This window comes from Anastrepha obliqua, chromosome 2 (genome assembly GCF_027943255.1).
Source record: "Anastrepha obliqua isolate idAnaObli1 chromosome 2, idAnaObli1_1.0, whole genome shotgun sequence".
NCBI lineage: Eukaryota > Metazoa > Arthropoda > Insecta > Diptera > Tephritidae > Anastrepha > Anastrepha obliqua.
Window position 1 is genome coordinate 10032935 of NC_072893.1, and position 14924 is coordinate 10047858.

Sequence of the window (14924 nt, forward strand, 5' to 3'; positions counted from 1 at the left end):
GCTTGGAAAGTACTGCTCTGGTCTGGCAGATTGTTAGGCTGCTTTATCCCTAGTTTTGAGCAGTAAATGCCCGCTCCCACTCCGTCTACAGTTTTAGAGCCGTTTGTGTAGATGTGAAAAGTCCTATGGCCAGGCTTCATGCCTTTATGCCATCCCTCCTCTTCAATTGTAGTACGAAACCTGTGCAACCTGAACTCCTCTTTCCTATCGAGCTGTGTTCGAAGGTTCTACAGGTGAATACTGAATTTGTAAAAATTCGACAAATTTTCATAAAAATGCATACTGCAACAATAATCACATAAAGCAAAATTTAAAATATCGGCAATTTTTCTTCAAAATTTCAAACTTTTTACTCAAAATTTTTAGAATTAAATTTTTTGGGTATGCAGTTTTATATCTCATTAAATTTTGGTTCATGCCAGTTTTATAGCTCATTAAATTTTGGTTTTGTAAAGTGCAAGTTTCAAGTAGATCAAAAGTCACACTGATTTTTAAGAATTTTTTTCGGACGCGGTCTTGTGTATTTTCTCCATTTAGCCTACTCCCACTTTTTTTATATGGCCAACACCGTCAGCAGAAAAAATTGTCAATAATCAATGCCGGTTTTGAACCTCTTGGAACTTGCACTTTATTACACAAAATTCAATAATGTACAGGGTGGGCGAAATAAGACCTACTAATGACTAAAGACTAGTGCCTAGCAGTATGCGCAGTTGTCCCATCTTATTGAAACCACAAATTAAGATACTGCTCCGCCATTGGCCGCAAAAAGTATTCAATCAATGTTCTGTAAGAAGCTCCTGAAATCGATTCCGGCGTTTTATCCTCATTTTAGATGGGTGCAACTGATGTTGGTGTGTTGCCCTTGGATTTTTCAGAGCCCCACATTCTACAGTTTTGTTTGTTGACATAACCATTTAAATGGAAATGCGCTGGAATTAAAATGTTGCCGATATTTACACTGCGTTAAAACAATTGATCGTTGACAAGAATAGAAAAACTCGATAAGTTTAACGCGTTGTGTTGTACTGTAGTGTTGCATAATAAATTTCCAACAATTCAATTATAAGCTACAAAAAGAGAAAAATAAATATGTCAAAAAATAAAAAATTTATTTGTGCTTAACATTAGTAGGTCTTACTTGGCTCACCCTGCATAAAACTGCATACCCGAAATTTTTCTAAAAATTCTTAATAAAAAGTTGATGAATCTGCTGATTTTTTACAAATTTTACACAAAACTCGAAACTTTGTTTTATATGGTGCTTGTTGTTGTATGAACTAATAAAGCGCTCGAGGAGCTAGGCGACTTGCTTGCTCTAAATCTGGTGGGAAAGCACGTGGCCGCCGCCTCAGCGCTCAGAATTAATAGTTTGGTGCTATGGAAGACCGGCGATTCGGCCCCGCCTTCGGCAGGCACTTTAAGACTAACATCCCGTTAAGAAGAGAATGACAAACTCAAAGATCATGAAGAAGGGGGGAAATAAATTTGTATACGGATGGATTCAAGCCAGAAAATAAAGTATGCTATTTGGTTTTTTTTAACAATTAAGATTACAATTATCTGTTCGACTTCCGTACTACTGTAACGTCTAGAAGTCTTAGCCCTAAATGAGGTAACTGTGTAACAAACACTACGATGAATATCTTCTCGCTCAGCCAGGCGGCTATCAAATCAATGGAGGCAGTTATACAATACTAAGATCAAAGGTTGCTCAGAAATGTCTGGCTGTTCTAAATGATATTCACACCGTCTTCAAGGCCAGTCTTATATGGGTTGCGGAACATAGAGATATTGGATAAGAGCCAAAAATTGGTTCCACGAAGAATAGTAAATGAGTGTTCCCTTGTTGCACAGTGTTATCACAGTTGATCTGTAAGGTCTAAGTGAGTTGATTGTACAGATCGATGGTGGTAGTCTAACCCAAAGTAACACTGATATCTCGCTTATTACTTTTGAATTCGGTATATCTAAACTTTTATTAGGACTTAAAAAATTCTTGGCAGAGAATAGAAAAATGCATATATTTTCTTCTGAATTTTATACCTGTTTGACGCATTTGCGCCTTAATTTTTTGCTGAATGCTCAAACGGATTTATATACGAGGGTTTCAAAGTGATGCACAATCGTGAGTTGTTATCTGCCAATACCTTCCACTGAGTGGAGTTCAGTATCATCAGGTAATAGATTAACTGCACCATCATTAGAAGATCTTTACCAAACCTCCAAAGAGTTAGAGCCGAAACGTACCGCATCTATTTTGTATATGCCCATATTCCTTATCTTTAGCGATGCACCTTAAAGTGATTTTTATTTTTATTAAATACGAAATATTTATTCTGGGTCTATATGTAATATATGATATCAGCTTTCTAAATAAAAATTAATCATTTTCATATTTGCTCTCTAATTAGTGCTATTGTTTGGCAACAACTGTGTGGCGCCTCTGATACGGATAAAAAACAATATGCCGACTACATCAAGGCCACCTCGGCCTGCGAGAAGGTCATTCGACGTGACATTGCACGCACCTATCCAGAGGTGGATTTTTTCAAAGAGAAAGACGGTCCCGGCCAGGAGGCGCTTTTCAATGTGATCAAAGCGTATTCGTTGCACGATCGTGAAGTGGGCTACTGTCAGGGTTCCGGCTTCATTGTAGGACTACTTTTGATGCAGGTGAGGAATGACAAAGGAATGATCGAATGCAGTTTTCAGCTCAAAATATATAGCTCGATTTTTTAAATTTGCATTTACATCAAAATATACAATATATATTTTCAGATGCCTGAAGAAGAGGCTTTCGCTGTGCTCGTGCAAATTATGCAGCAACATCGCATGCGTGACATGTTTAAACCTTCAATGTCGGAGTTGGGTTTGTGTATGTATCAACTGGAAAATTTGGTGCAAGAGCAAATACCCGAAATGCATATACACTTCCAGCAGCAGGTAGGCGACGCCTACAACTAAGTTTTTGCGAAATTTTTTAATTTATTCATGCAATTTTTTGTAGGGTTTCCAAACCACTATGTACGCTTCCAGCTGGTTCCTTACACTTTATACAACTACACTCAATCTCAATCTAAGCTGTCGCATAATGGATGTATTTCTTAGCGAAGGCATGGAGTTCATATTCAAGGTGGCGCTGGCGTTACTGCTGCTAGGCAAGGAGACATTGCTGTGCTTAGATATGGAGGCAATGCTGAAGGTAAATTAAGGAGTACAGCTTAAGTGGGCAAACTGTAGAATAATATGTTTAGGTGGTATATATAATAGTAAAAATTAAAAAAAGAGATGTTAAATAGCCAGGTTTTTACATGGCTTAAATTGACATTAAAACTAAATTTAATAATCAAGATATTAAGGTCCAATGAAACGAAGGCTATTCGACTCGGAGAGTATTATATAAACCGGCGCATTAAAACCAAATACAGTTTTGCTAGTGGCAACGTGAAACAGATCAAAATGACGCAAAACCTTGCAAGGCACATTCAAATTTTATCCAACAGAGAGGGGCAATCAATGCCTATATTAAATAAGAAGGAGAGTAATAAAAAATGCTGCTGTTATTATAGGCAAGCAAGTCCAAGTGAGATCGTAGGTTCGAATCTCGGTGAAACACCAAAATTAAGAAAAACATTTTTCTAATAGCGGTCGCCCCTCGGCAGGCAATGGCAAACCTCCGAGTGTATTCCTGACATGAAAAAGCTCCTTATAAAAATATCTGCCGTTCGGAATCGGCTTGAAACTGTAGATCCCTCCATTTGTGGAACAACATCAAGATGCACACCACAAATAGGAGGAGGAGCTCGGCCAAACACCCAAAAGGGTTCCACTTTCTGGGCAATCATTAAAACCTAACCTAACCTATAGGCAAGCAAAAGTTCTAAGAAATGTGGGAAGCGCAAAGCAAGCCGGATAAACGACTTCTATACAGATTCTAATCGATTTATATATGTAAATTTGGTTAAAAGGCCTCAAAGCATACTCTAATATTGAACGGACATAAGTCGTACGCAATGATCTTAGAGCATATGGATCTGAGAAAGAAAAACTATTACGTCATAGGAAACAGGCATTGCAGACTACTTAAAAATAGCATAATTAGTACGCGGCCGCCGTAGCCGAATGGGTTGGTGCGTGATTACCATTCGGAATTCACAGAGAGGTCGTTGGTTCGAATCTCGGTGAAACACCAAAATTAAGAAAAACATTTTTCTAATAGCGGTCGCCCCTCGGCAGGCAATGGCAAACCTCCGAGTGTATTTCTGCCATGAAAAAGCTCCTCATAAAAATATTTGCCGTTCGGAGTCGGCTTGAAACTGTAGGTCCCTCCATTTGTGGAACAACATCAAGACGCACACCACAAATAGGAGGAGGAGCTCGGCCAAACACCTAACAGAAGTGTACGCGCCAATTATTTATTTTATTTTAGTATGCATGACAAAACTAACCTTTGGAGAAAAAAATACCCCTGGGTCTCTCATCTCATACACCACATTTAAAAATGTAGACGAAATATGATATGAGTTACTTAATGGAATATGAAAATTAGGAAGGGAAAAATACCGAAATAACTCAAGGAATTATTTTTGAAAGGATATTCTTTAACGTCGGAAAATACAAATAGCTTATTTAGGCAAAAATTTGCTACGAGTTGCATGATTAGACATCAATAGAAGTACTAGTTCAGTAAGAAGAAGAAATTCGTCTGAATTTTACTCTTCAGTGGCCTATAAAAACTGCTTCTGCCAAACTGGTGCATTTTTCATTCGTTAGACAGGGTTACGCATAGTGCACTAAATAATTAATGGAATGGGCGGATAGTTAAAACACGGAAATCCCGAAGATTTACCTAAACAATTTGTGATACTGCAAAATGCCCAACCCTGTCGTCAGGTTTAAGTTGAAAAATAGCGGCAAAGTTGCACCAACCTATAAGAACTTCCTATAGGTAGGTAGGTAAGATGGCAAGAGTACCCCAGGTACACTTCAAGTAGCACCCACGTGCCGTTTTGATACCATAATGTGGTCCACTATCTGTGAAAAGATTTAGGGAAGAGAAAACCCGTCTACAGCCATTCAGTGCTGTTGATGTAGTGGAGGAGAAAACAGAGATCTAGGCTGGAGAATTTCTTCAAGTCATCCCCAAAGGGCACGCTAGGGAATTTCAAGGGCCTAGCTCCCAGAGCCGGACATTTGCAGAGAAAGTGTTCCACAGTCTCTTTCTCAGTAGGATCTCCACAGCTTCTGTGATAGGGGTTGTACGGAATTCCAAGCTTCTCCGCATGACTACCGATCACCCAGTGACCAATGAACTTCCTATAGTACGTTTTTAAATTTAAAATTGTTTTGTGTTTGGCTCAGTTGGCTTGCAATGAATTTACAAAATCATTTCTTTTGAATCAGCTATTCCGAAATTTTGTTTTTCCCAGTAAGGGACAAAATTTTATTATGACTTATTTTAGAAATTGCGATATGCATAATTATATATTTCGATTTTAATATATAAAATTACAACTTACGAGTTATTTTTTTATTTTTCCATAAAAAATTGTATAACCTAAAAATTATTTTCTGATTGCTATGATTTTCAATTTTCCTTTATCTGTTTTTTTTTCTTTTGTTTTTGTTTAGTATAGGCTCCCAGAAGTTTTAAAAACTTATGAAAAAGTTTTGTAAAAATATGTATGTATTTACAAGGTGGCGCAAAATTAATCACCCTATCAGAGGATTTACAGCTCATAACTTGTAAGCTAGGCAGCTTAGGTACAAAACAGGGCAAGCAATGAAGCGCATAAAGGGCAACATATTTTTTTTTAGTAAACAGTTTTTTAATAAAATTTAATAAAGTTTTTTTTAGCCCTTCGTTGGGCACCCAGGTCTGGCTAGACTGACTTTTCCGACTTTGGACGTGAATTTAACGTATTTCTATTATAGCTTACGACTTGAGCTGCCAGGTGGTTAAAATTAAATTTTCTATCGATTTATGGATATAACCTTTTAAAAAGGATTTTCGAACAAGACGAAAAAGGGCCAGACCCTGGTGTCCAACCGAAGGTTTTAAAAAATGTGTCCAAAGGAGAGTTAATAAAATTTCTTTAATAAAATTTTGTTTGATAAAATTTCTTGAATAAAAATTTGTTTGATAAAATTTCTTTATTTAGAAAAATGTTTCAATAAAATAAATATATTTTTATTAATTATTTTTTAATTAAATAAATGTTTTTAATACATAGAATTTTTTTTTTAGCAAGAAAGTTATTCAAAAATAGAATTGATGATTTATTTTGCGTCATTTAAGCTTTTTTTAATGCAATGTTTTTATTTAATGAACAATATTTTAATAAAATAAATAAAATTTTACTTAATTATTAAAAAAAATGCTTTTTTTTAATAAATTTTTTTATTTAAAAAAATATGTTTTTATTTGGTAGAAAATTTATTCAGAAACAAAATTCTTGATAAATGGTTCGCCATTTAGAATTTTTTTGTTTAGTAAAAAAATTTTTTTTAATAAATTAAATTTCTTTCTTAAATTGTTTTTAAATAAAATAAGTATACAAATTTAATTAAGAATTAATTTTATTTTTATCTTAAAGCTTAAAGATAAGGTTTACTTTTTTTGTAAACAATTGCGTTAATAATTATTTTTCGATTCTTACCATAACATTTTTTTTATTAAAATTTAAATATTATTTTCAAATTGCATTTATAAAAATTTAATTGAGAACTATTTTTATTTTTATCTTAAAAGTTAGAGATAGAACAAAAAATATTTTTCATTTTTATTCTGAAAGCTGTTTTTTTTTTGTAAACAATTGAGTATCGATTTTTGTCATAAAAATTACAGTTAAATAATTATTTCTAATTTTCATTTGTAAAAATTAAAATTGAAGATTATTTTTGATTTTGAGTCTGAAACGTAGAAAATAGTGTTATTTAAGATTTTTATTTCAAAAAATTAATTAAGAAGGACTTTCCCATACAGATAGACATTATATTAATTCTTTCTATAAAATTCTATAAATTCTTCTAATAAACTTAATAATTTTTGAATATTTAGAATGATTTTTTTTTCTTTTTTTTGGCGTACTAAACGTGCTCTTTGAAAAACCTGTATATCTTTTTATTTGATAATTAAGTTAATCCAGCAGGTAACTCATTTTTGAGTGAATTTCACATAAATACACCTTGCACTGAAGTCGACTCGGAAGTGAATTACAAAGCTGCTCGAACTGCTTTTATTTTCAGCTCTAATGAAAAATATATCACATATTTTCTCCAATATATAAAAATATTAAAAAAAACTTTAATTCCTTAATTAAAAAATTAAAATTAATAATTAAGAACAAAGCTTTAATTCCTTAATATTTTTCCATTCTTCTTTGATTTTTTTCAGTTCTTCCAAAAAGAGCTGCCCGGACGCGTTGAAGCCGATCCGGAGGCTTTCTTCAATTTAGCCTACTCCATTAAGATCAACACGAAACGCATGAAGAAAATGGAAAAGGAATATCAAGACTTGAAGAAAAAGGAACAGGAGGAAATGGTTGAGTTGCGTCGTTTACGGCGTGAAAATCGTCTGCTGAAACAGCGCAATGAGCTGCTAGAGGCTGAGAGCGCTGAACTTGCCGATCGTCTGGTGCGTGGGCAGGTCTCACGCGCCGAAGAGGAGGAAACAAGGTTTGCATTTGCGTTTCATATTTGTTTTCATATCTTTGAATATTATTTTTCCTTCATTTCAGTTATGCTATACAAACGGAGCTAATGCAGTTGCGTCGCTCCTATCTGGAAGTGTCACATCAGCTGGAAAATGCCAATGAGGAAGTGCGTGGCTTGAGTTTGCGTTTACAGGAAAATGTAAGTTTTTATATCCCGCCATTAATCATTCGTTTATTATATTGTGTCTAATCATGCAACTCGTTGCTAATCAACTGAAATTATTAAACAAATTTTTTTTCGATATTATTTTCTTTCTTCTTATTTCGGTATCTTGGTGTTTAACACAAAACAAATTCGACATTTATGTTTTAAATAAAAAAATCACCCATTAATAAAAATAAAAAAAATTAAAAAATTAAAAACAAATACGCAACATAACTTAACACACAATTCTTGCTTCCTCTAAACAGAATGTATCAATCGATAGTGTAAGTAATGCGCAGCCGCCGGTGAAGGAAACAAAGGTTAATGTTTTTTCTATCCCTCTTTCTTTCTGTTATTCGATTAAATGCATGGCTACTCTACTAGCGCTTAACAAATGTAGCAACTAACTTGATTTACACTAACAAAATGTTGATGGTAAACTACAACTATAGTAGGAATGAAATTTATCGTTACTAAAATGTAAAGAGTCTTTCAAAAGATGCGCCTGGATGTTGTTTTAAAAGAAAAAATATAAAAATTTAAATTATTTCAGGTGAAAAATTATATCATTTAAATGGCCACCATGACCACGCACGCCCAGTGGTAAAATCCGCCAAACAATCGGTTCATGAATGCTGAGAACAAATTGTTGAGAACGTTTATATAACGATGTTCTAGTTGGTTCAGCAACACTTTGCGCTACAGCAGCAATATTCTCAATAGAATGTTCAGTTTTTGGTCTGCCATTCCTTTTTCTATCCTCGACAGAATCAGTTTCTTGAAATTTGTTCTCCAACCTTTGAATTGTCGACTCATTCGCGCGATTATTTGCAGCAAAAAAATTACGAATTTTCGGATATATTTCCATAAGTTTCCATAGTTTCAATGAGTTGTTCTAAATATTATAAAATTTGTATATCTGTCTGCTTGAAAAATGTCAAAACTTACATTAAAAAAGGTAACATCTCGGAATTATTCACTATTGATATCTTGGCGTCACTGTTGAAAGACCTTTCACAAATGCCCTAACCAACATTTCTGATATTTTACTGTAAAACCAATAGAGCATAAAACTTGAACAAAGCAATATTGTATAGGGCTTTTGCTGTTAGCTATAAGTTCGTTAACTCGAATTAGTTTTGCAGGCTTTTCTTTTGTTTTTGAATTTTGGTAAAAATATGTTTGTATATGAGTAGGGTGGCGCAAAAATAATCACTCTAATGGAAGATTAGGGACGGAAAGGTAGGAATACAGTTTCTTTTTTATTCAATAAGCAATTTTGTTTGCTAAAATATTTTATTAACTTTTTTTAAAATAAATTTCTTTAATAACAATTTTTTTTTAATTTAATTTTATTTACTTATTTTTTTATAAAATATATATATTTTTCAATACTTTTTTAATTAGATATTATTTCTATTCAGTAAACACATTATTCAAATAGAAAATTGATGAATAATTTTGCGCTATTTATAATCTTTTAATACACTTTTTTTTATTTAGTAAACAAATTTTTTTAATAAAAAATTTTTTTATGAAAAAGGTAGTTTTTTATCTAATTATTTTTTAATAAAATACATTTTTTGTGTAGAAATTTTTTTTTTCAGTAGAAAAGTTATTTAAAAACCAAATTTATGATTATTTTGCGCCATTTATCATTTTTTATACATTTTTTTCTTGTTCAGAAAACAACTTTTAATTATTTTTCAATATTCAAAGAAATATTTTTTAAATAAATTGTTCTGATTATTTTCGCGCCATTTATATTTTTATATTTAGTGAAGCAATTTATTTATATATATATATTTTTTTTTATAAAATAAATATTTTTTATTTAATTATTTTTTAATAATTTTTTTTTATTTAGATTTGTTTTTATTAGTAAAAAAGTTATTCAAAAATAAGATTGGTGATTAATTTTACGCCACTTATAATTTTTTAAATACAATTTTTTTATTTAGTAAACAAATTTTTTTAATAAACTTTTTTCATGAAGTAGATAGTTTTTTATCCAATTATTTTTTTTTATTATTGAGTAAAAAAGTTATTCAAAAACCGAACTGATGATTATATTGCGCCACTTAACATTTTTTTTTATAAAATTTTTTTGGTTAGAAAACAATTTTTAATTATATTTCAATAAAATAAATATTTTTTTGATAAATTTTTCTGATTATTTTCGCGACATTTAATTAATAAAATATTTTTTTTATTTATTTAGTAAAACAATTTTTTTATAAAATAAATATATTTTTTTATTATATTTTAATAAAATAAATATTTTGCTATTTAATTATTTTTTAATAAAATAAATATTTTTGTTTTTATAAATTTTTAATTAGATAAATTTTTTTTATTAAATAAAAAAGTTATTCAAAAACAAAAATGATGATTAATTTAGCGCCATTTAAAATTTATTTTAGTATAATTCTTTTATTTATATTAGTAAAAAACAAATTATACTAAATTGAATTTCTTTGATAATTTTTTTTTTTAATAAAATATTATTTTAAATAATTTTTGTTTTTACTTAATGAAAAAGTTATTCAAAAACAAAATTAGTGATTAATTTTGCGCCTCCTCATATATGGAAGACTACGATAATTTCTCGCTGTTGCCCGATAGAGAGCAATTTTTTGTTGTTGTTTTTTTGACAGTAAATTTTATACAAACAAAATTTACGTAACGTTACAATTTAGTTCGTTCCTAGTTGGAACATAAAACGGAAGTCTCCGTGTCTCGGGCATATTGATCTTAAGGCTGGACTACAAGCCCTACACAACCCCGCGTACGCAGTGGGAACGCACTGGTAAATACATCTTAAGGCATCCAGTTCTATGTGTCATATGACATTTTTTATAGCGAGCCGCTTGCTCCAAGTACAGACACCCGCTTTCGACCTCATCTCTCAACCAAACATCGAGGAAAGTTAGTTTTTTAACGAAGTTTGCATGTCCGATCTGTGTGGTCCGCGGGAGGTATTTCATTATTCTCCTACCACCCATATCTGGGAGGCATGCCCCTATCCGCCACCTGGGGACGAGCCTCGAGAAATAACAGGCTCCCCCGATGGTGAGGGCAATAATCGTATCATATTAACTTCTGGGTGCCACGGTATATGCATCGAATTTCGCTTTTGAGAGGTTTTGAAAACAGCCATGCTCCTGTAAAGAATGTAATCAGAGCATGGAACGTTTTAAAAACTTATACGAGTATTCTTATTTGGAAGATAAAGAACGTCCTGAATCGCGAATATAATCTGAAGACGTATCGATGAAGTCAGAAGAAACGTGAACCTGAGAGTTATAAGAATTTCATCACAAAACAGATGACAAAGGTTTAAATGCATTAGGAAATATTTAAAAATTAGAAAGGTTGGAGAAGTCGAAGAAGAACTAAACAAACACGTTGTAGAAAAGTTTTTGCCTAAAGTCAAAGTTTTATTCTCAAATGAAAATGTAGAGATGGTCGGTCTCGGTCACAATGCTGGACAAAGTGTCTAATCGATTCATTCATGGAAGTTTTCAAATCGCGCCGAACGAGCAAAAAATACAAGAAAGTCGTCTTCGCTGGTATGGCCATAATCAGGGGAAGCCTGAATCAGATATGACAAAAAAAGCCACGGTGCCGAGGAAGCCAGGTTGACCACAACATACATGGACGAAGCAAATAGAAAGTGATATAAACCGTGCGAACTTAAAGACCGAGATGAGCCAGGATCGAATAATCTGGAGATTACGTACTAGGAGAGCTCATCCCTAGTGAAATAGAATAAAAGCAAAGAAGAAGAAGAAAATACTTCTTGCGCTATTCATTACTTGTGGTAAAAGGTGGGCGCTTTGCGATAGCCTAACAAAAAACTAAACAAAAGGCTGTGGCGCAATGCATCAACATCTAAAAAATATCGCAATTTTAAATTTATATTCCATATTTAGAGAGAAAAGCTAGTTGTTATACGACTACAACAGCCTCAAAAGAATTTAATTAGTTTTTCGAGAAAAAAAAAGATGAATCCTTTTGAATTGCTCTTGAATTTGCTCTACTTAAAAAAAAAATTATTTCGGGAAGTCTGACCAATGGCCGGAAAACGGTAGTTATTATGTTGTTGCAGTACTTTAAGTTAGCACTCTGAATCGGCTCTGAGCTTACAAAAAGGATTTCTTTGAGCATGATAACTCATTTCAGCTTGAAATATTTTATGGAAGGCTGATTAAAGCCACTGATTTTCATGCGCAGTTGTGCGACCTACCGGGAAGAGTTCCGACGTGAGGGCAGACACCAAACCAACTTATCCAAATTTCAACTAATAGCACAGGGGCTCTAATGGCTTAGATCTCTCAAATAAACAGCGATAATTTATTCAAGTCTTCACGATATATTTTTCAGCTTATTTAAACTTCTATAAAACAGGACAGATAAACTGGGCCCACAGGGTTGAATGATTTACTGGTCTTGCGAACATTTTGAAATAGCTCGAGAGTTCTTACAAGTGAATGCAATAGGAAATTTAATAAATTTTTAATCGTTTATTGTACAGTAAAATCATCAGTTTGCACATTTTTGTCTATGAATCCATGAATCCTTTCCTGTATAACCGTACCAAATATGTATTTATGTATTTAAGTGCAGATATGAAAATACAACTTTGAATATTTGAACCTTCCTCGTATGCCAATACTGCTTTAAAAAATGCATGCTTAGCCAATTATCTAAAACAAAACTATAAAAAAAAAGTAGTGTGAAGTATTGCGAATGCTGCATGTTTGTTTACTTACCTTCTTGACCTAATTTCACTTTGTTTAATCGTCAAAAAAATTCTCACCTCCTTCGTCATCCTATAGAATAATTCACGTCAGTCATCCATCGATGAGTTGTGCATGAAGGAGGAGGCGCTTAAGCAGCGCGATGAAATGGTGTCGTGCTTGCTCGAAGAGTTGGTCAAGGTGCGTCAAAGTCTTGCCGAGAGTGAGGATCAAATACGTAATCTCAAGTCGAAAATCGAAGAGCTCGAAGAGGATAAAAAGACATTACGTGAAACTACGCCTGACAATTCGGTGGCACACTTGCAAGATGAACTGATTGCCAGTAAATTGCGCGAAGCCGAGGCTAGTCTCTCGCTGAAGGATCTCAAGCAGCGCGTGCAAGAGTTGAGCACCCAATGGCAACGTCAGCTGCAAGAAAACAAAAATGATCACAGCCAGCAACCGGTGGATTCGACACCAAAAAAATTGCTAACAAATTTCTTTGACAATTCCAAGTCCAACGAGCATACGCAGCGATTGGAGGAGGAGTTGATGACAACGCGCATACGTGAAATGGAAACTCTCACCGAGCTGAAGGAGTTGCGCCTAAAGGTGAGTAATTTAGGTGAGTTTCATTTATGCTTCATTGTTTTTGTTTCGTGTTTAGGTTATGGAACTCGAGACGCAAGTGCAGGTTTCCACAAATCAACTGCGTCGTCAGGATGAAGAGAATAAGAAACTGCGCGAACAGCTGGAGCAGGCTGTCAGTCGCGAAAAGGAGATGGCCAACAAGGCACGCGAACAGCAGCACAGGTATGTATTGTGGCTATTGTTTTTGCTCTCTCTCTCTCTCCTTTGAATCTTTAACTAAATTTCAAATTGTTTTTAGATACTCCGATTTGGAATCGCGCATGAAAGATGAGCTGATGAATGTAAAGATTAAATTTACTGAGCAAAGTCAGACTGTGGCCGAGCTGAAACAGGAAATATCACGATTGGAAACGAAGGTAAATGATATTTGAAGAATAATTTGCACCACAAAACTTTGGGCTTACATTAGCAGTTGATCTTATATTCTGAATGATCCCAAAGAAGCCCCAAAGTACTTCACATAAGAATGGAAATCCACGATTTTTGTCCAAATTTTTTTATGTAGTGATACAAAAACTTTGTTTTGCTTTTTGCATAATTTCAGAAAAGTTCATATTAGTGACGTCAATCCCGTCATTACTTTGGAGTCCCGTCACGCGATATGTTTAAGTAAGGGAATACCGGCTTTTGTTGATAGGAGTCCCGAGATACTTTATTAATTTTTTCACTTATGAATATCAATCCCAATTTTTTTGCCAAGCTAAAAAATAGTTTACTCTAATCTGCAACATTTTCAATTCAAGAAGGTGTAATTTTGCAAAGTGTTGACAGTCTATAAGCACAAAAAATTTTAGACTTCGGTAGCCTGAACTTTAAATGAAATTGAAATTTGAAAAGTCGAGCCAAGAAGCACCTAGAGATTTGGTAACTCCTAAAACATACAGGCTAAAAAGGCCTTTGTATTTAAAGCTCTTGAAAGTAAAACGGTAGATAGTCAAAGAGGAAAGAAGTGGCAGTAGAAAACAGATAGGATAGAATAGGGAAATAGAGGTAATTAGTTAGACCTGTGAGAATTTTCCTGATTCTTTGGCAAATCTGAAAATATCCTCCACAATGAGAGCACGAATTTGACTCATTCTCATGACATCGGAACCCAAAATTCGCTCTAGCAAATGTTGGCCACTCACAGAGCAAATGCTCAGTGTCAATCGCCTCCTCTAAGCAAAACAGTAAAATCGGGTTCTCAACGTTTCCAATGGTGGTCATATGTTAATCCCATGGATTGTATCCTTTACTAATATCGCCCATCAATCGAACGACTTTCTACCAAGTTTTAGCAGAAAGTCCGACATTTTTCTGTTCGGGCTTGTCACAAAACACTTTGCAGTCCTGCAGCGTTCAAGACCGGACAATCGCTCTTCATGTAAATTGCGTACATAATCGCTGATTCACTTCTTGATTCCTGCAGAACTGATTCCGATTATTGGCTCTAGTACCTGTGGTGGAAACCGCTAATCCACAGTTCACGAATTAATCGGCAATTTCATTCCCTTAAATCCCGCAGTGTGCTGGAACCCTGGGCTTATTCTGTATTGAAACAGAATTGAGTTTATTCTGACATTCTTGAACAATCTTTGACCTGACTGTCCCTAAAGACTCCAATCTGTTTCCCGCTCCATCTCCTCTTCATTTTCTATTCTTCTACTTTCAGAATGGCAACAATTTCCG

At 33.8% G+C, this 14924-nt stretch overlaps 1 protein-coding gene across 1 annotated transcript in view; it reads left to right on the forward strand.

Moving 5' to 3' along the window:
- The window catches only part of LOC129237044 (ecotropic viral integration site 5 ortholog), a 112716-nt gene that overhangs the window by 82673 nt on the left and 15119 nt on the right, over nt 1–14924 (forward strand). Inside the window, exons 5-12 of the mRNA XM_054871431.1 lie at nt 2415–2676; nt 2782–2946; nt 3011–3205; nt 7400–7680; nt 7743–7857; nt 12705–13217; nt 13273–13418; nt 13495–13612. Coding sequence (XP_054727406.1) covers nt 2415–2676; nt 2782–2946; nt 3011–3205; nt 7400–7680; nt 7743–7857; nt 12705–13217; nt 13273–13418; nt 13495–13612 — 1795 coding nt within the window. The remainder of the gene's footprint in view (nt 1–2414; nt 2677–2781; nt 2947–3010; nt 3206–7399; nt 7681–7742; nt 7858–12704; nt 13218–13272; nt 13419–13494; nt 13613–14924) is intronic.